This window comes from Thermobia domestica, chromosome 13, assembly GCF_964235325.1.
Source record: "Thermobia domestica chromosome 13, izTheDome1.hap1.1, whole genome shotgun sequence".
NCBI classification, from domain to species: domain Eukaryota; kingdom Metazoa; phylum Arthropoda; class Insecta; order Zygentoma; family Lepismatidae; genus Thermobia; species Thermobia domestica.
Genome location: NC_137466.1, coordinates 50,605,969 through 50,631,917, shown reverse-complemented (window position 1 = coordinate 50,631,917; position 25,949 = coordinate 50,605,969). Strand labels below are relative to the sequence as shown.

Below are 25,949 nucleotides of genomic sequence, written 5' to 3'. Positions count from 1 at the left end.
TTCGTTGCGCCATCTCTTGTCCACCCGCACGAATTAATTTCTAGACCAAATATATATCAGCGTTTTTTTTTTTTTTTTTTTAATTTTACTTTTTGTTTAACAAACTTAAATTTCCATCGCAATTTATACATTTAGTTTCGCACTTTCGACAGCAATGGAAATTGAAATTATTTATTTTATTGTTTGCTTTTATGTGGATATGAAATAAAACAATAATTATTTTATGTAACAAACACATGTAATAATGAAAAGCAAAATAAAGAAAAAATAATGAATTAATAATGTGTGTGTGTGTATAGTGTAATTTAATTAATATAACAAATATTCGGTGGTGATTTCAACCAAGATAACCTAAAAGGTCCTTGATCATACAGCATATTAGGTATGTTGGCACAGTTAGTAAGGGCCGAAAGTATGGGAACAGTAAATTCGAAGGGATATATATCGATATCCAGGGAGAGACAAACATACGTTCGTCGGGCACTTCAAAGAAAATATTCAGTGTCCGCCAAGGAAGGCAATGCATGCATGTCAAAGCTCGATCATAGGCAAAAGGAACTCCGGTGAACAGTTCCACAGGAGTTATGGATACGTCATTCCAAATCATTGACATTGTTGACAGAATTAACATACCCAACTTTTCCTGTGTCCCCACTGATAAAAATCCAGTGGATTTCGGTCTGGAGACCGGGCAGGCCAAGGTACTGGACCATCACGCTCGATCCAACATTTTGGGAAGATCGTAATCATGAATTCTTCATATATCTTCATAAAGCCCTCATATTCCAAGTTTGGTGCTTGTACGTCTATGATTAATAAAATATCTCACCTATCCCTTGCGTCTGACATACTGAGTTCGTACTAGTGAATTATATATATTTTCGTACTTTTTGAACGAAAGTTTCCTTGTATCAAATTTTATGTTTTCATATCTTAATGATTGAAATGGTAACGTGTAATATTAAAACTTCCAAGTTAAAACTGGTTTCATAGTTTTTACATTTTACCTTAATACTGTAACCTGAAAAATCAGGTACAATCTTAGTTAGTAAAATGCAATGAATGTCCCTTAAAATGTTTTTTTAAAAAACTTTATAAAAATAATACTAACCGCCTTCAACAAAAACGCTACAAGAGATTAAATGTATAAAATAATAACAATAAAGCACTTAAAACCAGAAAATAATTAATTTTCTACAAAATTTTTGAAGTCTGTGCCAAGCCAAACAAATTAGTGCCTAATATAAAATTAGATTTAATGTTAATTTTATGAGGCATTAATTTGCTTAAATGTGTGGCAAACCACTTCAAAAATCTTTATAAATAATAGTAATTAATTATTTTCGGGTTTTAAGCACTTTATTATTATTATTTTATTCAGTGCTTCTATTATTACTGCTTTCTAACGCTTATGTTGAAGTTCATTAAATTTTTTGTTATAAAAAGTTTTTGTTCTCTGCTTTTTATTGTAGTTTTGAATTCGGTTATTTTTCTTTTGACTATTTATTTTATTTTATTTTTATTTTTTATTATTTGTTCATTTTTTCGTTACTCCAATAGTTTAGTTCTAAACTAGTAATAGTACACTAACTTCCTACAAAACGGAACGACATACGAAACATGCATGACCATATATATATATATATATATATATATATATATATTGTAAGGTTCCATACCCTCACGTGTAAGCAACCTCTATAAACACATAATTCATTCACAACTATGTGCTATTGTGTACAAACATTGTCACTAGCAGACGATGGAAGGGGAACATCAGGAAATCACGAAGTTGGTTCGGGAGAAAACCGAAAATGGACGATCTTCTTCTCACGTACCGCCCCTCCAGAGGACATCCATAAAAGAGGACCACAAATGGACAGAAGTATCAGTTAACAACTGATCATTAACCTACCAACATCGCACTCCGGTCGCATTGGGTTATGGAGAAATTCTTCTAAACTTTATCTCTGGAGGCTGCATTGGACGAAAGAGATATTCTACAATTATCTTCCTCTTGGGGCTGCATTGAGCTACGGAGGAATCCTATCCCCCGAGGTCGCACTGGACAAGAGATTCCTTGTAATAATCTACCCATGAGGTTGTAATGAACGTACCTATATCTCCGAAGCCACTTCAGTGTGCTGAGGACTCTTTTTGAACACTGTGAAAAATTTTATTGTATTACAAACAAACCTTGTAAATTACTATAGAGATATATTTTTATAAATAAATGGGTGAAGGGCTTAAATCCGGGAATATTTTAATAGACTCTACCGAAAACATTGCAATATATGTATTTAAACTGGTTTACATTTTACGGAATTAACACTATGACACGACATTAACAGTATTAGATGTTGAGGAGTTACATGGTTTTGCTGAGTTTCATGGTTTCCAAATACTATGATCAGATTCTGATAAAATTTATACGAAACCTGCGAGAAAGTATACTCTTTGAAAGTTAAAAAGAATACTCAAAATCGATACATCTATCTTGAAGTTACGCGTGAACATGCATACAATGAAATCGGTTAATTACGCCGTAGAAGAGTTTCGTGAACTCTCTTCCAAAGACTATCATCAGATCCTAGTGAAATTTATAGGAAACCACCTCGAAAATATACTCTTTCAAATAGAAAAAAATCATCAAAATTGGTTCACTTATACTGAAATTATGCATCATCATACCCTCAATTATGGTATGAACACTGTCAGCCGTAGAGAAGTTTCATGGTCTACATAGCTCCGAAGACCATTAGAGTCGAGTTCGATTCCTGGTGGGAGCCAGCGTCATTCGGATCCTACATTAAGTTGTAGGTCCACGTGTCATGTAGCCTCGCTGTTGAAAGTAACGCTAAAATTAAATTTTAAAAAATCTGAAGGCTATTGTTAGATCCTCATCAAATTTATGGGACAACCAGGAAAGAAAACTGTTTCAAGCTTTTAAATAAAATCATCAAAATTGGTGCACCTCTATCGAAGTTACGTAAGTTTAGATATTTCACGGTCGAAAACTGTCATTACATCCTGATGAAATGTATATGAGACCAACGAGAAAGTATAAAGTCATGATGAAATATGAAAAACAATTCAGCCCAATCTTCTATAGTTGCAATGGACAGGCCTGCTATTAAATTTGAATTTTCTAAGAATCTATCGAATATATTGTATAGTACAATACAAATGCAGGTGAATCAACTGCTACTCGTTGATAGTACGAATGGTGAATTGCGTTTTCAATTTATGTTTGGCATTGATGATTTGATTGATAGACAAACTTTACTATCCGATGCTCTTCTAGCTGAGAGTGAGTCGCACTAAGGGCTATTTATATTGCGAATTATTAAGCCTATTACAGGCTTTCCAACGTTCCTATATTTCCTGCATGGGAGACCCGGGTTCGATTCCCGGCGGGAGCTCATGTGGTTCGGATCCCACGTTAATCAGTAGGTCCATGTCCCATATAGCCTCGTTGCTGAACGGGAGGTTAAACTCAAAATTACCTTACCTCACCTCCTATATTTCCTATTTTTCCTATATGTTTGCGTCTCTTCCTATAAACTCCTATATATTTATATTTCTAGCATTGAAAGAAAGAACAAAGAGGAAATTTAAATAAAACTCATTAAGTTGTTTGTGATATTATGGAAAGAGTTGTTATTCAACTCATGTTCAAGTTATTAGTATTTGTAACTGTGTAACAGTTTATGGTAGGTTATGCCCTTTTCTCTTTTCGTCAGAAGGGGGAACCACGAAATAGAGAGGGGATGATTTGAGAGCCTCAAAGAAAACATTTGACATACTGCATCAAAATCAAACATTTTCGTGTTTTCACATATTTTATGGAGGCACGGTAATTTCAACTTTTCATTATTGGCAGATTTTAACCCCTAGCTATGGGGACCATCTCAATCTCCTTAAAAACTGTACAATATGTTTTGCTGAAACGAATAATTTTTGCGTAATTATCCTGAAAAATAGTTTTGAACGAAAATGTGTAAACGTGCAACACAGGGTTGATTTTACCCCTTTGCCACTTCTATTTTTCGTGGATTGCAACATCATACAATAGGGTTATATCTGCATGTTAAAGGAAATTATATGCCACGTTTCGTTAAAATCGGTTCCTTTACGACAGTTATCGTGAAACAGACGGACGGACAGATAGACCGACACACAAATGTCAAAAGATTCGAATGGTAAAAGCTTCGCTAACGCTCGTTTCAATATATATATATATATATATATATATATATATATATATATAAATGTTATATTGTATAACAATTCCATTAACTTACACTCGTAGCAGAGAATTATCTATCTTTGCTATATATGAAAAGCTTCTGCGTAGTTTGACTTAAGTCTAAGGCCTATAAGTTTCACTTACCTACGGGAAACGAACTAGATCCATCCATAGCAACATTTTATATAAAAATTCACTAATCCATTGCATTATGTCCTTACGTATAGACCGCATAATTTAGATCTTTCACACTTTAAAATATACATTTACAATAATTTTAAAACGTTATTCTAAATGAGCATTCCAAACGTAACTATAGAAAATTTATGCAAAAATACTTTTTTTTTTTTTTTTTAACGAACATATCTTTTATTATTGGACACGTTTATTTTTACGCACTTCAGGCCAACACACAAAATAAACAGTTCTCCTCTCTATATTTTCTTCCTCTCCTTGAAATCATACTTTTTACTTTCTTCAATGTCTTGAGAAACTTTTTACAGTTTTTTGGGGGGCTCCATTATTTTCTTCATCATTATCATTAACATTATTCTTATTTATATTTTATTCTATCCTATTTTATCCTATATTATGTTATGTTATCTCTGTTTTCACAAGAATTCCAATCTTATTACGGCCATTTTTTCACTATTCTAAGGAATCTATCTTCTTATGGTATTTTTTTTTAGCCTCCGCGAAATTGAAAAAAAAATGAAATGAAATCTTTGAGTTTTACGTCCCACGGTTATGCCGGTTAGGCTAAAGGAGACGGTGATGATGAGTGATGAATGAACTCCGCGAAATTGAATAACATCCTTCATTCTAAATTACGACGTTCTCCATTCACTTAAGTGGAATGAACTTCTAGTTTCAACACACACCACACTCTACTTCCTTAACCACAGACTGCATCATTTGCAATACTCAAAAATTATGTTCAGCTGTAAATATATTATTCTACTTTAATATAGTAAAGGACATGATTTCGAACAATGTCATTATAAAGGAATCACTTTGTTTATCACACACCAATAATTCATCACAACACAACTTCTGATTCTCTCTTATCATCACTTCGTAAGTTCCGTCGGTACGAAAATATTGGGATGAAGGGTCTGTCTCGTTTAAGGTTACCTATGAGACAAGAAGAGACAGGAGTATCGTGACAAAGTATGAGACGAGTTAGACCACTTCCACTAGAAACAGACATAGTTTCCGAGACGATACATCATTTCCTCGATACCCTTTCCAGAAGAAAGCTTCAAGTCTTGTCTCGTAGGCAATCGTAAGGGGTTCAGTTACCATATATCGATATAAGGGAATTCTTAGAGAGGGCTGAAAACCAACTAATCTTAAGCAATGGTTGTATCAATTATTGTTTGAATGAAAATCAATGGACTCAAGCACGCTTACCAATTCGCTTAGGAAGTTTAAGTGTAAGGAAAGTCTCAGATTTAAGCCTTTCAGCTTTTTTGTCCTCATGTTTTGGAGTGAAGTCAACTGTCTCCAACATATTAAACATTCCAATTGACAAAATGGAAGTTCATCACCTGACGGAGGGATTAGAGATATGGAATGGTATGTACAATAATGGGACTTCTGCTGTGTTGAACTTACAAGAGAACTGGAATAAAATTATATTAACGGCAATAACTGATAAAGAATTGGTCCCTGAAAATACATCTGATATTGTCCATTTTAAATTCTTACAAAGAAAAGAATCTGGTGCATGGCTACAGGCTACACTGTCAAAAAATATTGGAACTTTCTTGGACAACAACACGTTTCAAATTTGTGTCGCTCTACGTCTTGGTTTAAACATGTCACAGTTTCAAATGAACATGTCAAGAACAAGTTGATGAAAAAGCTTACATGCACTAAGCTGTTCTAGGAGTGGAAGTAGAATTTCTCGTCATGGAGAGCTAAATAATATAGTAACACGAGATCTTGCCAGTATTGGTATCCCAACTATTTTAGAACCATCTGGAATGTCCCGAGATGATGGCAAACGACCAGATGGAGTGACATTAGCCCCTTGGAAAATGAGGCAACGACTGGTATGGAACGTCACATGTGTTGACACATTTGCACCTTCCCACTTAGCTTCATCATGTAAAGAGACAGGAAAGGCTGCTGAAACAGTTCGTAAGCGAAAACACACGAAATATTCCAAATTAAAAGATCATATATTCATCGCTTTTGCTACTGAAACCATGGGAGTTTTTAGCCAGGAAGCTAATTCCTAAAGGAAATCGGATCGAAATTAAATCTCAAGACGGGAGATCCGAGAAATGCACAATATTTATTTCAACACGTTAGTTTAGCAATACAACGAGGTAATGCGTTTAGCATTTTAAGTTCCTTCCTTTCTTCTAAAATGGAATAAATTTTTAATTTGAAACGAACCGGAATTTATGAACACTTTTGATTGAAAATTTTTTTAAACTATTTAAGTTTTGTCAACTCCATGATATTTCTCATGCTACTTCCAAAGATGTGGAAGATGAATTTACTCGATCTACTCAATTATGAAGTTATTTGTTCTACATAATTTTGTTTTTAATTTTTATTTATTCGAGTATTAACTCAAAATCAGATTCGAATCAAATATGTAACGGCTTTTTAAACTCTTTATTATTGAAAATGTCAACAATATCAGCATGTACGTATAGTGGTTATCTTCCTTAATCATTGTTGTACAAAAAATTGTTAAAACTTGAGACGTGATCTTAAAACATTGGTATTGAAACATAGCGCAGAAACAATATAAAGGAAAAGAAAGAAAGAAAAGTAAATTCAACACTATTCACAAATTGCATTTTAATGGTGAGGACAAAACATAATAAATCACTATACAAACAGCAATGGCATAGACAAGTCTTAGCCTGAGCATTCCCCTTCCCGAAATAATATCAACTTATTCCTCCACTCTTATTAACAAATTTTTCATTCGTTCTTCTAGCTTCTTATATATATTTTCCTTATTACAGCGTTCCTGAACGCTAACAATAAACCATTCAGCACTCGTCTCGTTCTCGATGCAAAAAATTCATTTTTCGAATTTGAGCAATTAACTGTATAACCGAAAATAACTAAAAATAAAAAACTTCACTAAGCTTCACGATCCTCTTTCACAAGAACGAACAAATCATTGTAATAACATTCCTCTATGAAGACCACAGAGAACAAAATCACCGTAACGACAAGAAATCTTGAATACAATCTTTCGAGATGAGAAACAAGGTAGTTGTTATAACTTACGTACTTAGGTATCAATAAATCGACAACAACTGTCACCAGTACATAATTGTAGCTGGGTGAAGGAAGTAAAAATTCAAGAACAAGAAACAAAGAAAATAGTTACTTGGAGAAAGAACTATTATTTAAACAACGGTCAACAGATAATTAAGAAAAGTAAATACTATGGTCTTAAAATGAAATGAAATGAAATCTTTAAGTTTTACGTCCCACGATTATGCCGGTTAGGCTAAAGGAGACAGTGATGAGAGGTGAGTGAAATGGTGGAATGAAGAAAGTGGGAGGAAACGGGAGAATCCCGAAAAAAACAACGAGCACAGTGTTTGTCCACCACAAAGTCCACATGGCGCGAACTGGGATCGAACCAGGGACCCCAAGCATCGGAGGTGAACGCTCTACCACTGAGCCACCGTGCCCTCCACTATGGTCTTAAAATCTAAAGAAAAGTAAATACTATGGCCTCAAAATCTAAAGAAAAGTAAATACCGTGGTCTCAAAATCTAAAGAAAAGTAAATATTATGGTTTCAAAATCTAAAGAAAAGTAAATATTATGGTTTCAAAATCTAAAGAAAAGTAAATACTATGGTTTCAAAATCTAAAGAAAAGTAAATACTGTGGTCTCAAAATCTAACTGCACCTAAGTTGTTGTTTTGAAACTTATGTAGCTGTACAACGTGTTGTTTCTACTGCCATAAAAAATTTGTTGGTAACTATACCGATATGAGCAAGAAAGAAGTAAAAATAAAATAAAACTGAATATTATAAAGAAGTTCGTCAAAGTATAAAATTACGGAAGAAACAAATATGTGCAAAGAATAGAACAAAAAGAAAAATCTTTTTTTTTTAAAAAAAAAGAGAGAGAGAGAGAAAAAGTACTTTTTCCATTATTTCACAAATTAAAGAAGTCACGCGTCCTGAACACTCCCTGATCGGCAACCAGGGTTATCTAACATTTTTTTAAGATAGCTGACTTTCGCGTTGATCCAGGTAGCTGTAAGTTCGCTATTCCTAATATGCTTCGAGACGTATATTATTTTACACCTGTGGCAGTTTGAGCAAGTATGCTGCTTGTGAAATTGTTATCAAATGTTGGTATAAAAATTAATACTCAGAGTTTTGTTTTCGGCTTTTACTTTTAAAATGGATTATTATTGAAGAAAAGTAATACGTGAGTTTCAAATCCGAGCTTTGCAACTATCAATACATATGCATGTTATAGCTAAAAGGTTAAATTGCCGTTCGTGAATTGAATTGTTGTCTATTGGCGTTCGATTTGTCTAGGACAATTTGGAATAAAAACTTTAGCCTTTGAAAGTCCTCTGGTGTTTTATTAAATTTTCTTATAGCCACGATATATGGTGGTAGTTTTTAGTCATTCGAATACCAGAACGAAAGTAGCAGAAATTGGTTAAGTGCAATTATAATTTACTATCTATTTATTCTTGTGTTTCCCCTCTGGTGCTTGGGGTCCCGGGTTCGATCCCAGCCCCCGCCAAGTGAACTTTGTGGTGGACAAACATCGTGTAGTGGGTTTTCTCGGGGTTCTCCCGTTTCTTCCCACTTTCTTCATTCCACCATTTCATTCATTACTCATCATCACCGTCTCCTTTAGCATAACCGGCATAACCGTGGGACGTAAAACTCAAAGATTTCATTTCATTTCATTTCTTGTGTTTCCTGTCAAAGTTTATTGTATGTATTAGAACTGTACGGGTAGTGAAATTGGAAATGAAAAATGAAATGAAATCTTTAAGTTTTACGTCCCACGGTTATGCCGGTTAGGCTAAAGGAGACGGTGATGATGAGTAATGAATGAAATGGTGGAATGAAGAAAGTGGGAGGAAACGGGAGAACCCCGAGAAAACCCACGCACACGGTGTTTGTCCACCACAAAGTTCACTTGGCGGGGGCTGGGGTAGTGAAATTGAATCCATTCCTTATTTGTTCAATTACGTTCGGTGATACTAAATATATATAGTAAATTGAACGGATGTACACTCTAGCTTTTATTCTTAATTGAAGACTTGATATTTTGCCGATCATATTAATTCGTTTCTATACTTTATTTTTATTGTTGACTTAGGTGGACTAAAAAGTTTACATTTCCTACCTTTGGAAATATTAATACTATATAAAAAATTGAATACTGAGTTAGTGATACTGCAATTGGTATTTGACTGCGTGTATATGGATAAGTCGGATTCTTTCAATTTCTCTGCCATCTCATTTACATTAATTTTAGATTAAAAATATCACATTACGTTTATTTCGCGATTTGTGATAAACAATGACTAATTTGTATTTCAGAAACCCCTTCCCTCCCCCCCCCCCAAAAAAAAATCACGTATGGTCTATTTCTAATGCGCTGGTTTATTCCATATATTAACAGTATTACTTGGACTATATGTACGATTGGAATTGCTTCTTGAAATATGGCGCATATATATAGAGTGTTTTAAAACAACACAGACGACGTGTGTAAGGTGATTCCTGACACCAAGATGGCACCCCCCAAATTAATCCCTTTTGATTACTTAAGCATACGGACAAAATTTCATGAAATATTTAAAGGTCACTCAATGCGCTCAAACTTATAGCTACATTTACGTTACTTTTAAGTGAAATCAGTACTTGCAAGATTTCTTTAATTGCATTCCGAAGAAACATTAACAATTCAGGAAAGCGCACGTTTAACAACTAGTGAAATTCTCCCCTTTTGAGAAAAGCTCGAATACCTACAAAGCAGGATTATCATTATTGAGAAAGTGATAAGTTTATACAACGAGTAGCAAAAACTAAAAAAAATTGAACACGAAGAACTGAAACGCAAAAAAACAAAGAAAGTGTGTTTATGGACACTTTTGATGACTTTCCGATGTTGCTCATGCCGAAGCACTTCAATTTATTAAAATACCAGAAGATCGCGAATTTTTACAAGAGGAAGAAAGGCAGACGAGGAACAACGGCAGGAGTAGATATTAAATTGAGAAGGCAAGAAGTAAACAAAAAAAAAAAAAAAAAAAAGAAAGAAAGAAAGAAAAAGAAATAGGAGACCAGGGAGAGAAAGGAAATGGATAGGCTTTCAACAAATGCTTTCATCAACAACAACAATGATGATGATGATACTGACAATTTATACAACGCTGAAGAAAATTATGACGACTCAAGATTATGCACGTCTTACTTCCCGAAGGCTGTACGATACAAAGTAGCCGAAGTTGTGTAGACCAGAGCTGTTTTCAGAAATTAGCAACAGAAATGTCAGTCATGTTCTGGCTGCTGCAGTGGAAGCTTTGGGCAACAGCTCAAGATAAGTCTATATTACAGGGCTCATAGTGGTCTGGTCTCTTGTAAATAGTTGAAAAGTGACTAAAAGCACACGAAAAAGTGACCAAAATCTCATCATGACGCTTTTTTCCTTTGTCAATTTCTCCATCACCTCTCTGTTTGTTGTTTTGTTTCATCTTTTCTTCTTTACTTCTTTTTGAGCTTCCTCCTTTCTTAGGTTTTCTAAGTATGCTTTGTAGTTACGGTAAGCAGACTTAGCAGATGTAAGAAGCTTCTAAGTAAGTGGAACCAGTTCTGGATTATTTTCGAATTTCTTCATCCCAGACATTATATTTAACTTAGCACTGAGAGTTCTTAAAGTTATGAAATATTCAAATTCATCACCTATTCTTAAGAAGAACATACAAGAAGCATAACACAAGACGAACATGATGAACCACACAAACACACACAACGTAGAGCGGAGCGTTAACTATTACGAGAGAAAACTAAAAGACTATTATGATAGAAGAATAGACACAGAAGGGTTCTCAATCCCACCTTGAGAGCTTACGCATCTACCAATCATCCACTGTGCTTTAGAAAGAATAAACACAAAAGTGAGAATAAAACTGACAGTTTCACATGTGTCAGCAAGTACTGAAGCTTTCAGAAGAGTAATGAGTAACAAGTTTCTGTCTTTTTTCATTCATTTTTATATTTTTCTTAGAAAACTGCCAATGCAAAACATAAATCACACGAAAAAATCATTTTACCTCCCAAACAAGTAACTTTTAGTGACAAATTTGAAAAAAAAAAAAAAAGTAACTTTTAGTGACCAACTTGAAAAAAAGTAACTTTTAGTTAAAAAAAAAAAAAAAAGTGACTCGCTATGAGCCCTGATATTACTACTATGGAATCTATTAGACGAGCACATAGAAGGAACTGTAAGGAAATCGCTATTGAAATTTGTTCGTCTTTCCTATCTGGTGGTTCACTTACCATGCACTAGGATAAGTTGTTACCTGCTCTCACTTCTAAGGAATTAGTTAATCTCATAGCGGTTCTCGTTTCTGGGTTTGGTAATACGAAACTATTACGAGGGTCTGCTATTCCAAATGGAAGTGGTGCCTTCCAGTCGGAAGCTGTTCTTAAATTGCTGGAGGATTGAAACTTAACCACACGCGTGCATTTCACGTGCTTTGACACAACAGCTTCTAATACGGGGTCACAAAATGGAGCTTGTACCCTACTGGAACAGAAAATGCAGAAGGATCTGATCAGAGTCCCTTGCAGACATCATATAATGGAACTAATTGTGGCGAGAGTGTTCGATATGGATTTTAGTGCTTCAATGGGTCCACACATAGAACTCTTTCAACGTTTGTCTGAGGCATGGAACTCAACTGACAAGCTGAAGTTCGACACTGGAATCCAGGACGAAGTTGTCGCAAAGGTTTTGACCCTAGTAAAGTATGAATTGTTATCTTTCTTCAAGCAGCAACTGACGCTATTCAACCCAGAATAATTACAGAGAACTTTTACAATTTGCTCTCATATTTCTTGGCGAGGCTCTTCGAGCAGGTATCACTTCTTACATTCCCAGAGCCTACCATCGTACACTATTGATGGCGAAATTGATTTATTGCCTGAAGATACTGTACATCTTTTCCGGTCACAGTTTCATCTTACATCTCGTGAGCTGAACGGTTTTCGCGACTTCACCATATTTGTCGTCGCAGTGTATTTGAAGGCGTGGTACTTCTCTCCTCTTCAGTGCGCTGTCAGCTCCAAGGAATGATCTGAATCTTTTAAGGCGCATTCATTCCTACAAGAATGTTAATGCGAAAATTGCAGAAGCAGAAATGCAGTTTCTCACAACATCTGTGGTGTTTGAGCGAACCACTTATTGGTCTCAGTTTCTTAAGTACTGAAGCAGTAGTAAGGAAAGGCATGGTTACAGCGTTATTTAGGGATGGGAGTGAAGAAGAAGAATTCGTGCGCTTAATATATGAGGAGACCAAGGTGGATAAAGTCCTTAGTGACTTCGTTCCCAGGAACACTAGAACTGTTTGAAACACTGGAGATCTCCACGGATTTTTTCATTAAAAAATAAACTGTGAAACATGGGAACGAACGATATTCTTTTTCAGGCTCGAAAGCGTGTCAAACCTCTGCATGTGAATTTATTATTTTAAGTGAGTTTATTGATGTGTTGAGCGACCACTAAGTATTATGTAATTGTTTCAAAATTTTTGTAGTAAGCATTTGAGATAAAAAGAAATAAAATTTGACCCTGAGACCATTAAAAATACAAAAGTGAATTTTCGTGGTCACCCTAATACATATATACAGGGCGTTTCAAAACAACACCGACAACATTTGGAAGGCGATTCCTGGCACCTAGAAAAAAAAAAGTATAGACCAACCTCGGTGCACAAATGCTTCCATTCGGAGTTATAGGCTGCCGAAAATATATATATAAAATGAAATTTAAAGGTCCATAGCTCCAAAACTATGTAACCTATCGTAGTCGGGTCAAGACTTCACTTAGGAACTAGTATGTGTCCTATCCAAATAATCAAGTTTCAAAACTTCTGCAACAATTTTTATAGAAATAGTTGGTAAGTACTTCAAATTGTATGCCCGTACCCAAACTTCCTCTATAAAAACTGTTGTGTGAGTACCTCAGGATTTTGAAACATGTATTTTTTGGATAGCGCACATATTAGTTTCTGTGTGAAGTCTTGACCCGACTACGATAGGTCCTGTAGTTTTGTAGTTATAGAATTTTAAAGTACATTTTCTTTTCCCCATATTTAACTCCAAAACGAAGCATTTGTGCATCCAGGTTTGTCTATACTTTTTGCCTTATCTTGGTATCAGGAATCAGCTCCCAAACGTTGTCGGTGTTGTATTTAAACACCCTGTATATATGTACACACACACACACACATATATACATATATATATAGTCTATAATTAAAATAATGATTAATAATGATTATATTAAACTTTAAATACTGATTGTCAATTCGAGTATTTTAGTATATTTACTTTTTTTGAGATTATAGTATTAGACAAGTCAAACTTAAGATTTTTGAAAATAAATTCATTGAGAGGAACAAACATACACTTATCATTATTAATTTGCGTTTCAGTTTCGGCTATATATATATATATATATATATATATATATATATATATATATATATATATATATATATATATATATATATATATCACTGCTTTTATCAGACACATTATCTTTCTGCAGTCACATATACTGGTTTGAGGCATGGGCTACCACTGACCTTGTACTTTATATTAATATTATTATTATTATTAATAATAATAATAATAATAATAATAATAATATACAAAATATGCATAACAATGAAGAAATAGTGATTGATGTGTTTTGTTTGAACTTATTAACAAGCCACTAATGTTTTCCACTGTAAATGAATTGTCATCAAACCTATGCGCAATTAACTTCTCGTGGATTGCATTCATAAAAATGTTAATATTTACAACTGTCACTTCACTCAAGAGTCGCCTTTGTTACTGATGTTGATTTTTAGTCCGTACCAGTCTTCGTAAAAAGTCTGAGCACAGCAACCCAACGCAAAAATGCAGACAGTCATTATAATTCCTATGTCGATTATCGTTACCTAAATCTCACGTTTTGCGTTGTATTAACGCAAACGATTACGGAATGTACCCAGTTATCCCATACAATATTTTTCGTTCATCAATTTGTATCACGAAATATGTAACGTGTTTTGCTATTCGACCGTAAATCCATTATTTTACTGATTTTAACCCTACAAACAAACGTTCTATAATCCACTTACTTTGAAAAAAAAAAAAAATAATAATAATTTTTCTTGGTAGCATTCCATTTTCCTGCTAGATACAACTCACAACGCTCGTCAGACTAAATAGAAGTTGACACATTCTCCAATCTACAATTCTGTCTGTGGACCTTATTTCGTAACGGTTGACGCAAAATTTAAGGATTCAACTCAAGGCAGATAACACAAAGTAATAATAACTACAATAACAACAATCGTAAAGTAAAACACAACTTTTGCACTGTGTTGACGCAAAGCGCTACGAAATGATGACCCGAAACTCTCAGTTAGACCCGAAATGGCTGCTATGTCGTTGCGCTTCACTTTCATTTACTTGCTCCGCCTACGGAAACCGATACACAGACTGGTAACCTGCCTGGCTGCCAGTCCGTAGCTCGCTAGCATATTGTTACGGCGAACTTACGTGAGCGCACAAGCAGTTATATACGTTTGTTTCTGCTGGCAGTAGACAATACAGGGTTCATACAAAAATATTGAACTCAATTTTCCTGAATTTTTCGGGTTTTCCAGATATTAAAGTTTGCAATTTTCAGGTCTATTGGAAGATACTAACAAAAAGAGAACATATAAATTTTAAGAACAATATATTTTTAAGAATGGCTACCCTTCTCCCCAATGAACGATTGCAGTTAATTGAGTCACAAGAAAATAATTAAAAGAAATAAAATTTAAAATATTGAAAACTTTGTTCCACACTTGAATACATTCAAAATATACAAAAATTTCCCTGTTATTTCCAGTTTTTTTTTAGTAGATATGATCGATTTCTCTGAATTATCCAGGATTTTTTCTTCCAAAATCAATTTCCCTGAGATTTTCAGGTTTTCCAGGTAGTGTATGAACCCTGCAGTAGTGTTAGGTTTATAAGCAAGCTACTACTGTACTAGTATGTAGCTTGCTTTTGTTCATTCTTATGCAAGACGTTTTCTAATTTTAGAATCAAATTTCGTCTTACGAACAAAAAGTTACTAATATGTTTTAATAAGTTATTAGCATGTTCCTAACAGGTTACTTTTATAGGCAGGGCCGGCTTTAAGCCGATTGGACCGATTGCTCCCAATCGGGCCCCGCGCTAGTGCTGTCTACTCTACTCTCTAGTTTAATCTACTCTCCAGTGCCGTTTTAACAGCATATTAGGCCCCAGAGCAAACAAGTGTTGTGTGGTCCCTATGACTAAATTTTATTCCTAATACATGCCATTCTGATCGGGGGTCCCCCGGCCAAGTGGCTATGATACCGTTAAGATGGCTCTGCTATTCTCGGTTGTCAAGTGCAAACAACATATTGGAATACAGATACATAAATGAACTCCACAAGGGAGTGTATGGCCCGTCCCTAACAAGTAAATGAATAGTTTGTATTAAGTTTCCGAGGAAAAGCAAATATTTTCTGAATATAATACTGCAGTAGTTTCTTTATTTTTTTAATTTTTTTTTACAACTTCTGTTGTAAAAATAGATATTATGTCCAAGGAGTATTCTACACACACCACAAACCCCTAACACTCCTCCAAATTTCCTTACACACACCCCTGGGCGTAAAAATATTGTTTTCTTTGAGTTTGTGTAAAAACATATAGCATTATTCTGGATGCTCACCCTCTTTTCTTTTCAATACCCCACTACGTAAAAGTTCCTAGCGTTCTTACTGATTATGTCATGTGATACTACCGTGAATTCTGAGATGGTATCAAATAAATCAGCCTCAGTGCGACTTCTTTGCATATCCTTTCTCCTAAACTATTATAAAAATACAAAACTAAAGAACAAACTTTGCCCTCTCCTGCGAAAGATCCCGTGGATGTATTTTTTAATCAAGTCAGGAAAACCGAATTTACATTAGTGCGTAGTGAATAAGTGGATGCTTATGAAAGTTTGTCTTCTAACGTGAATAATCCAATGGAAAATGTGTCATCCATCTTCCATTAGTTCCTTAAGGTTTGTGATCATCTCATCACCATTTTATTTTGTCTGCAATGGATAACGATTTCAAGCTGAGTATATCTTTCATAAGTAGCTACCTACGGTGTTCTCACTAGCATACATTAGGTTTTTCTGATTTGAATTATTTTCATAAAGATACAGCTGTTAAATCTTTGAACCAACAAATTCATATCAATGGGCACTTCATTATGTCTTACAAATATAAACTTATGGAAACATAGACTTCACCATTGTATTTCTCGTAAAAGTCTAGCCCAATTTGATATATTACATGACCCCCTACCTATTTAGGAAAAAAAAAAAAAAAAAGTCGAGCGCGATACAAGATGGCCGACTTCAAGACAGCGACCATGATAATCATACCTTCAAATAGATGTCTATATCCTCCCGGTGTCGGTTAATGTTTTTGTTTTTCATCTCTTTACCCGTTTTACAAATAAAATTAAATTTTCAAACTTGAAACACACTCTTATGGCTTATTCTGATCAATCAGGTTTTTAGCAACTGTGACCATTTTAAATTTTGCTTACGTTCGTTTCCTGATATTCCACAGTTCTCTGCTAATTTGGTCAGAAGACTAGATTTCGATATTGATAGGTTTACTTGTAAGAGATCGAACCTATGAAATACTGGTACAGAACCTTCTTGAAAAATTGCGAGGCACAAGGGTAAAATACTTATTTTAAAATTCATTAACTGTGTGCATTTCCATTGGAGTTATTGCTCTGAAAACTTAGTTGCTATAAGCAGTGGATAGGGTGAGCGTTTTCATCAGAACATTCTGCAGTTGGATAAACATTATAAAGGGAAATGGGACCCGTGCATGATGAGAGATTATTGTCAGCTCCTCCTGAAAGAGGACTCCACAACAAAGAAACGTGAAAATGTTTCGAAACTGCCTTTCCCATTAATCATTTTTTCTTAACCAAGTTAGTAAGTAAACAGGCAGGGTGTTCCAGGTATAAAATGACTTAACTTATCATATGTGTTCAGGATCTCATACAAGAAAAATGTTTTTGTGCGACTTTGGTCGGAAACGCTTAGTTACAAGGAGAGAGCTAATTAAAAGTAACTGCTGGAATTGGTCATTCTCTATACCCTTTTATTATCCCTACCTTCGTAATTAAGCATTCTCGATCAAAGTTGCAGAGTTTTTCTTGTATTGAGGTTCTGAACACATACGCGAAGTTTGTCGGCTTTTCCCGGAACACCCTGTATCTGAATACGCAATAATAAAGATATATACTTAAGTTTGTAAATGATATGTTTGCAATGTTTAGTATAACATACGTGTATTTCTTTTATTGAAACAGAATTTATCGTCATAAGCATATTTTATTTTATATCAAATTGCATTTACTTTTGTCAGCAGTTAATCATCATCATTATCATAGCAGAAAATCTGAGGATTATACAAAAAAAAATAATTGCATTTTCGTTTTCAGGATGTGTGATTTAGTAAGGACTGCATTGTTTTATCTCTGCATCTTTTTTAAAGTTGAAATTTGAAGACGGTTATCAGTACCACAAAGTTTGTTACTGAAACTATATGTAAAAATACGATTCAACAGAAGAAGCTGCGAATCATACCATCAACCTTAGATAATTTTACATCAAAACTATGGCTATTTCCACAATCATCACCAAGGAGATATGACATGAAGAATTTTTCGAGAAATCAATGATGATTAATGAAAGGGAGTGATTATGAAATTAAATTTTGTGTGCTCTTCCACCGGGAATCGGGCTCGAGACTACATATACCACAGGTGCACGCGCTAACCACTAGACCAGCAGGGATAGCGCAGTGTATATATATATAGTGGCGGATCCAGGATATCATCAAGGGAGAGGCTAAACCATAGTTTGCAGCTTTATCCAATGTATAGCACGATTCAAGCCCATTTTATCCAGTGTATAACTGAGCTCCTGAGCTCCTATAGACCCCCGTTGGATACGCGCCTATATATATAGAAAGAGAGAGAGGTCTACAGACCTTGGTGCAAGTTAGTTGTATACCTGGGGCCCCGCAAAATGTTCCCAATCGGGCCCCGCATCACCTAAGGCCGGCCCTGTTTATAGGTATTTTTACACACTCTTTAACCCATATTATTGTAATATTATATATATATATATATATATATAGTGGCGGATCCAGGATATCATGAAGGGAGAGGCTAAACTATAGTTTGCAGCTTTATCCAGTGTATAGCACGATTCAAGCCCATTTTATCCAGTGTATAACTGAGCTCCTGAGCTCCTATAGACCCCCGTTGGATACGCGCCTATATATATAGAAAGAGAGAGAGGTCTACAGACTTGGTGCAAGTTAGTTGTATATCTGGGGCCCCGCAAAATGTTCCCAATCGGGCCCCGCATCACCTAAGGCCGGCCCTGTTTATAGGTATTTTTACACACTCTTTAACCCATATTATTGTAATATTATATATATATATATATATATATATATATATATATATATATATATATATATATATATATCCCCCCCTTATATTGTGTTTTGTATTATTCGTGCAGTTCCTCCGTTGATTGGCCCAGATAATTGGAGTCTGTTGCATAAGTGAGCCAAAATTTTGGGTTGAACAAAGCATATAAGTAGAACAGTTGAAACTAACCTTCAGGAGAGTCCAATGGCGAATAGAAGTTTGCTATAGAGTCTGTGTAATCGTCATATCTTGGAAGACTTTGCAAGTAATTTCTTATTAAAGGTGTCCTTTCTGAACCTGGAGAGTACGGAGATGCTGAAAAAAATAAATAAATTACTACTACTATACAAATTTCACTCTCAAAAAAGAAGTATATTTATAAGTTAATTATTTCTTTCCTTTAACACTAGACTTCAACCAGAAAAATTTTAAATATCAATTTTATTTCGTGCTTGATGTATTTGTAATACGCTGACTTACAAACACTTTTAAAATATACGAGTAAGGAAAGAAAAATGTATTTCAGTGTTCATAAATATTATCAATGCTAAATGACGCTCTGCTCGTGGCGTCAATCATAAACACTCCGATTCCAATGTAAGGTAAAAAAGAACCCTACGTAAGGTCATCGCAGAATGCGTGGCGCCATATTAGTCGGGAGGCGATGGGTTAGTACGCGCAAAGGTACAAGAACATCCAATACCTGAACAACTCCTTTGACGAAGACTTCACGGATATCGAATGTGGATCAGATTCGCCACTGGAGATGTTCTCTCCAAAATGTGAAGATAAGGATCCATCGGTTGCCTAACGCGATATATTGGAAGAATTTCGTTCATATTCGGCGCATTAAAATTTTTAGAAATATACCATATGTTGGAGTTTACGGACGACAGACAGATTATGCCTAAATATATAGGATGCCCAAACTAATACGTATAAAGTAGATACAACTACACATAAAATACATAATATATGGAATAAATAATAGCTGAAACAAAATGAGGATTTAGAATATTACAGCATTTCATGCACAAAATTACAAAAAGATTACTAAATAACAGAAGGTAAGTATTAGCTATAAAACAAAACAGGTAAGACTTCAGTTGCACAGACGAGTACGACATATTACAGATCATCATACGATATAAGTATAGAGAGGCTTGCGTAGGTAAGTGCATGTAAGATTACGCTTATTACTAGAAGAACCACGTAGAACTTCATTCACAAAATAGCTGAGTATTTATCATTATCTGTATACAGTTTAGTTCGTATTGAGATCAACAAGTGTGGTAGTAGTTAGAGTACAAGTTTCAAGCTAGATGTTACTACATACGATATATTTTATTCCATTAAAAAATTAAGTAAGTAATTTCATAGATCTTTTCAATTTAGGTACGTAAGAGTTGTTAGGTGGGTTTGTACTGATATCAACGTATATAATTATTAGCATTCAATATTTTATAACTTACTCGCTGCTTTACAGTTATTCCTAATCTTACTTCTTTTTAATTGTTTATATTATGTTCATCTGGGTATTTATTCCCTAAACAATCTTCTAGTACACAGCTAAGTAGTATATAATTACTAACAGAATACCCGTCGATCGCACGGGGACAATACGTTTCATTTTGGACATAAAAGGCTGCATTTGGATTTAAATGGTATCGGAAGCGTCACTGTTGGTTTCAGAAACCCCGAAAACTATGGATTCGATACTAATATCGATCATTTTTAAATATCTTCCCCTCCCCTAAGCCGCACAGTCAGAGTGAAATGATAAAAACCATCCCAGGCCCGAACCTCAACCTCATCTATGTGGCAAATTTGATCGAGATCGGTCGCGTGGTTCAAGAGTTATTAAGTCACAAACATGGTCACTTTCATTTTTATACATAGGTAAATTATATTTATTAAGTTCATTTCTTCAAATTCTGCATTGGAATGGAGAGTTGATGGATATACCTTCCATCGACATAAAGCGATATACTATATTTATATTAATATTGAAGCTTTTCTTGTAATTTTATGAATAGTACGTTAATCTATGCCATGTTAATAAGCAAAATTGGCTGATTTCCTTTAGTATTTGCTGATATTATATACTCTTTTCTAAAGTAACTATAGTCATTACGATAGATCAAAATGTATCTGTACTACACCATTTACATTCTTGTTAACATCCTATGTGAGTATTTGCATTGTGCAATTGCCATAATATTGGTTAGACAGAAAATTTTGATATCGATTGCAGTTTCTTAAATTATCGCATAATTTAGGCGACCAGGGACAGGTCTTGTTACAAAAAGCAAACCTTCTGAGTCTGATGATAATTAGCAGGCTGTATCGTTCAATTTTTCAACACACAAAAAATTCTAATGTGATACTTTATTAAATTTCAAACTAAAATTTCCTGTAGTGTCTTCCGCTTTGTTGTTGATCGCAAAATCGATTAACATACAGTTTCCGATTGTGTCAATAACCTTTTCTTCCGGTACAGGTTCTTCTTAGAAATGATCATCTTTTTGGTGATTTTATTGTACAATTTCCCTTGAATTGTTATTATATTTTAACGTAACTGAATATATGATTGTTCGTACCGTATTTGCTCAAACAATTATGTATTTTGCACAATTTGATCACTTCTATGGAATTGGTAGTCGCTTCGCCAACGCCAATTCTTGCATTTCACGGTATTAATTATTTATCAGAATTCTACTACCTGCTTCACAAACAAACGTCGTTACTTCAACACTGTTGCTTGCCCTTGTAAATACTTAATGGGCAGCAATAACAGTAAATCCTGTAAAGCTGCTTTTCAATAATTATAGCACACATTTGTGTTAAAATTTCACGATAGGAAAAAAGAATAGCAAGTATATAGCATCGGGCAAATTAAAAGTGATAAGTTTCAAATAAGTATCCGGCAACCGTTTAATGTTTTCATTAACTGAAGTCTACCTGTACTAATAGAGAATGCTAGGTCTATATAATTTTCATTAAGGCTGTTATAAATTTTGTGCATCAGAATAAAACACAAATCAAGACTTCTGTTTAAAAATTCGTGTATTTTATGCATCTCTATTTTTCAGCAGCCAAAATAAGAGGTGCACCCGAAAAGTAAGTTCCGAACGTGAGTCAGGAAAGCGTAAATTATCAGAGCGCGATTGCTTGCGCAGGTGTGGAGGCCGAACTTGTAGCCATAACCAGGCGCGAGCGGAGTTGTGCGGAATTAGTGGTACGACAAATATGTTGCGCGTATACAGTTTGTTTTGTTTGTTTGTTTGTTCATTGTTGTTGGATGTTGAATGTTGTGGTCTCGACTTCCCAACCCTTTTCTTGTTCCCTTTCTTCCTCCTAATTATCGCAAATAAAGGATGATGAAAAAGGCTAAAGAAAAATAAAATGCGATGATGATAGCCCGCTTCGGTTAAAGTCTTCAGATGCCGAAACTGAAGAGGCGGATCTGAGCATTAAGAAAAAGTCCGCTTCCCCGAGTACGAGATACGTGCGGTAATCAGAGTTCTCCATACTAAGAAGCTGTCGGAGTCACAAAATCCACTGTGTGATGAAGTGTATGGAGTAGATGTCAAGAGTGAAGGTATGATCAGATGATGCAGACAATTCATAGTAGGCCCATCAATGTGACACCATAGTGGACGACCATCTATTCCCTTATAGCCTCGACCTCGCGTCCATCTGAAGTCCAACGTCTCTCAAATGTAGCAAGTCTTTTTCTTCAAAGTCCTGTTGACATTAAGATAAAGTCCCAGAAGTCTACTACCAAAGTTTCGGAAGACTCTGCGAAGATGGACGAAAAGGGAACGACAGGCTGTCATTTTGCGTTAGTAATACACCATAGGAGTTCAAGTAAAATAGTCGACTGCCTTTTCCATGCAAATCGAAATTTTGCAAGCGACACTACTATGCATATTTGGAATATGGAAGATGTGTAAAGAGTATTTCTCTCTTTGAAGGAAAAATGAAATGAAATCTTTATGTTTTACGTCCTACGGTCATGCCGGCTAGGTTGAAGGAAATCGTGATGATGATAAATGAATGAAATGGTGGAATGAAGAAAGTGAGAGGAAACGGGAGGACCCCGAGAAAACCCACGAGCACGGTGTTTGCCCACCACAAAGTTCTCACGGTGCGAGCTGGGATCGAACCAAGGACCGCATACATCAGAGGTGAACAATCTACCACTGAGCCACCGCAGTCCTCTTCTGAAGGAATACTATTTATCTTCACATACGAATGATCCCGGTGGATGAGCAATTGGTTATAGTCCCAACAGTGACAGTCCTATAGTTATGTCCTTATGTTATTTAACTCAATGATGTTTCTTCCTTCCTTTTCTCGAATGAGTTTATAATACGATTCTAAATCTCATTATTTTGCAAAACCAATCAGAATATGTGTTACAGCACAAAAGATGCACTCACTTGCAGTGTTGCACTTGGAATTACTCTTTCCGCTATCTAATACACACTAGAAAACAACCACTAGAATCTACGTATCTTCCGTTACATGACAAATTCAAAATTTCAGTTTAAACTATACTTACTGAGGAGAAATTCTTTGGCTTGCAGTTCTTGTGGCAAAACTCGGAAGTCTAGAAACCACGCTTCACCCCACGACAGGACAAATGACGTTAGGATAAGTAACACTTGAAAGACAGGATTCGATGTTGTTGACCACTGTAAAAAGAATTCATATTCTTACCAAAACGTACTATAATTAGTAAGTATAAACATTATTACAAATATAATGCCTCTGTATATACGATTTGTATTTCTACGCACTCAACAGTAGCAGAATGATTCTCACATTCGCTGTTACCGCAAATCGTTTAGGACTCAATTTCCAGTATTATTAATCCCCGTTAGCCTACAGTGAAAACGTGTGATGTTGTAGATGAGAAACCAAAGTTTAATTGGTTCTAAATTATCAATATGTCTTACGTTTGAATTTCAACATTGCTCAGCAACACTACCTAGCCTGGCACGGATATATTGATGAAAACATCTTGACTGCGATGGGAGTACTATCTTCACAAATAGCCTTTTCTGCACAGTGTCACGGGTTCGATTACCTACGGGAGCGGTCTGCACTTTCAAAGCATTACGGTAATTTGAATTCCAGGCTAAGCTGTAGATGCACGTCTCATATGGCACCAAGAAGGAAAAGGGACGCTAAACATCAACGAACAAACAATATCCTCACAACTTCAATGTACTTTAACACGCTTAGGAACAACTTATTTAACTCTGGAACTACAGTAAATGCTTAAAGCTGAAAAGACAAATGAGAATGGAGTTAAATCTTGAGTTTAACGTTCTGCGATTATGCCCTGTAGGCTGAAGGATACGAGCGATAAATGCAATTCAATGAGGATGGTGTAGGAAGCAGAAGAACATACTATCATAATAATATTCACCACAAGCTCACATGAATTCGAACCAGGGACACTTGTTACCGAGTTGAGCACTTTACCACAGAGGCACTGCTACTTTCAATACTTCAAGTAACATGACAGAAGTCATACAGAAAAAAAAAAAAACCATGAGCTCTGAGTCTTTTCTCACCCTACCCTCAATTTAGCAAAAACTGACAGAAAATAGAGTAGTTCAAAAAGAAATATTGAAATACTTTTTTATTTCATTGTTATAAAATTTGAAGATAACACTTTACGTTTGGATAAGGATCCAACTACTAACTAATATACAAGGATATTTAGGTTGAAAGGCAACGTATCTGGGAAATGAAAATGAAATGTATTACTCATGAATATGGTTACATTTCCGCGATGTACTCCTCATTTGCCTACATGTTTCTAGATATTTGGCAGATCTTGTGTTGTCGAAAGACCTCATCTGTGAGAGGGTTTCGCGAGAGACCCCCTAAGGAACGAAATATGCTAAGAATATCACAGAAACGTTGTACCCCGAACTGGTTCTTTCATTTTTAGGAACAAAATCTCACGGCTCTTATCCGGGGAATATGGTGGGTGATTCAGTATCTTTCAACCCAATTATCCTAAGAGAGATTGTACCGCATGGACAATATGAGATCTGGCATTATCGTGAACCAGAATTGGTTCCGACTGCAGGAAATGTGATCATTTGTGTTGCAATGCTGGGTACAAATGATGACCCAGTTACAAGGCCTAGTATGCAGCATTTACGGTAATTTCTGATGGCACATGATGTGAGAAAATAATGCCTTCGTGCTCACAGGATTTCATCATCATCATGACCTTACGCTTGCTGGCTCTTGTTTGATTTTTTTTCAGTCATGGGGAGGCCCGGTCGCGCCCATTCACTGGCCTGGTGTTTCAATTTTGGTTCGTAGGATTTTCCCATATTTCGTCGATCGCAACGATGCGATGCAGCAAATCCACACTTTCCTCCGCGTAATGTTCAAGCTGTGAGCGTGCACATTCCCATCAGTACCACTTTTGTACCGCCATCAGGACATGAGGTACCCATCTGGCTGCAATCTTACGCATCCGAGGTCGTGTGTTGGCATCTATTGCACTGACGCAGATGAAATATTTACTTCATTAGCCAGTTCATCGCACGTCCATCGCCGATTATTTTCAAGCAATGTTCGCAGTGCTTCCACATGATGTTGATCCGTAATCATTTCAACATGGCCCCGCCAAGTTCTTCGTCTACTGATTGGCGTCCCGTCTCGAATGGCGCAGCCTATCTCGCAACCGTACAATAAGGCTAAACGCTATTATCACGTACCTCGCATAATCCTTTGTAGATCTGATGTGCATTTCTTTAGGGTGGTGTATAACATGCGTCTCCCTTTAACAATGTCCACTGATAATATACACCGTAATACGGGAACACAAACACGTCGACACAAAAGCTACAATGTTCAGGAGAACACTAC

General features: G+C 35.5%; 1 protein-coding gene across 2 annotated transcripts in view; it reads right to left on the bottom strand.

Moving 5' to 3' along the window:
• Nucleotides 1–25,949, bottom strand: part of Start1 (Steroidogenic acute regulatory protein-like) — a 251,063-nt gene that overhangs the window by 116,697 nt on the left and 108,417 nt on the right. For both annotated transcript variants that reach the window (XM_081735713.1, XM_081735712.1), the window contains exons 7-8: nucleotides 23,611–23,743; nucleotides 19,233–19,358 (exon numbers count right to left, since the gene is read on the bottom strand). In XM_081735713.1, the coding sequence (XP_081591839.1) occupies nucleotides 19,233–19,358; nucleotides 23,611–23,743 (259 nt within the window). The remainder of the gene's footprint in view (nucleotides 1–19,232; nucleotides 19,359–23,610; nucleotides 23,744–25,949) is intronic.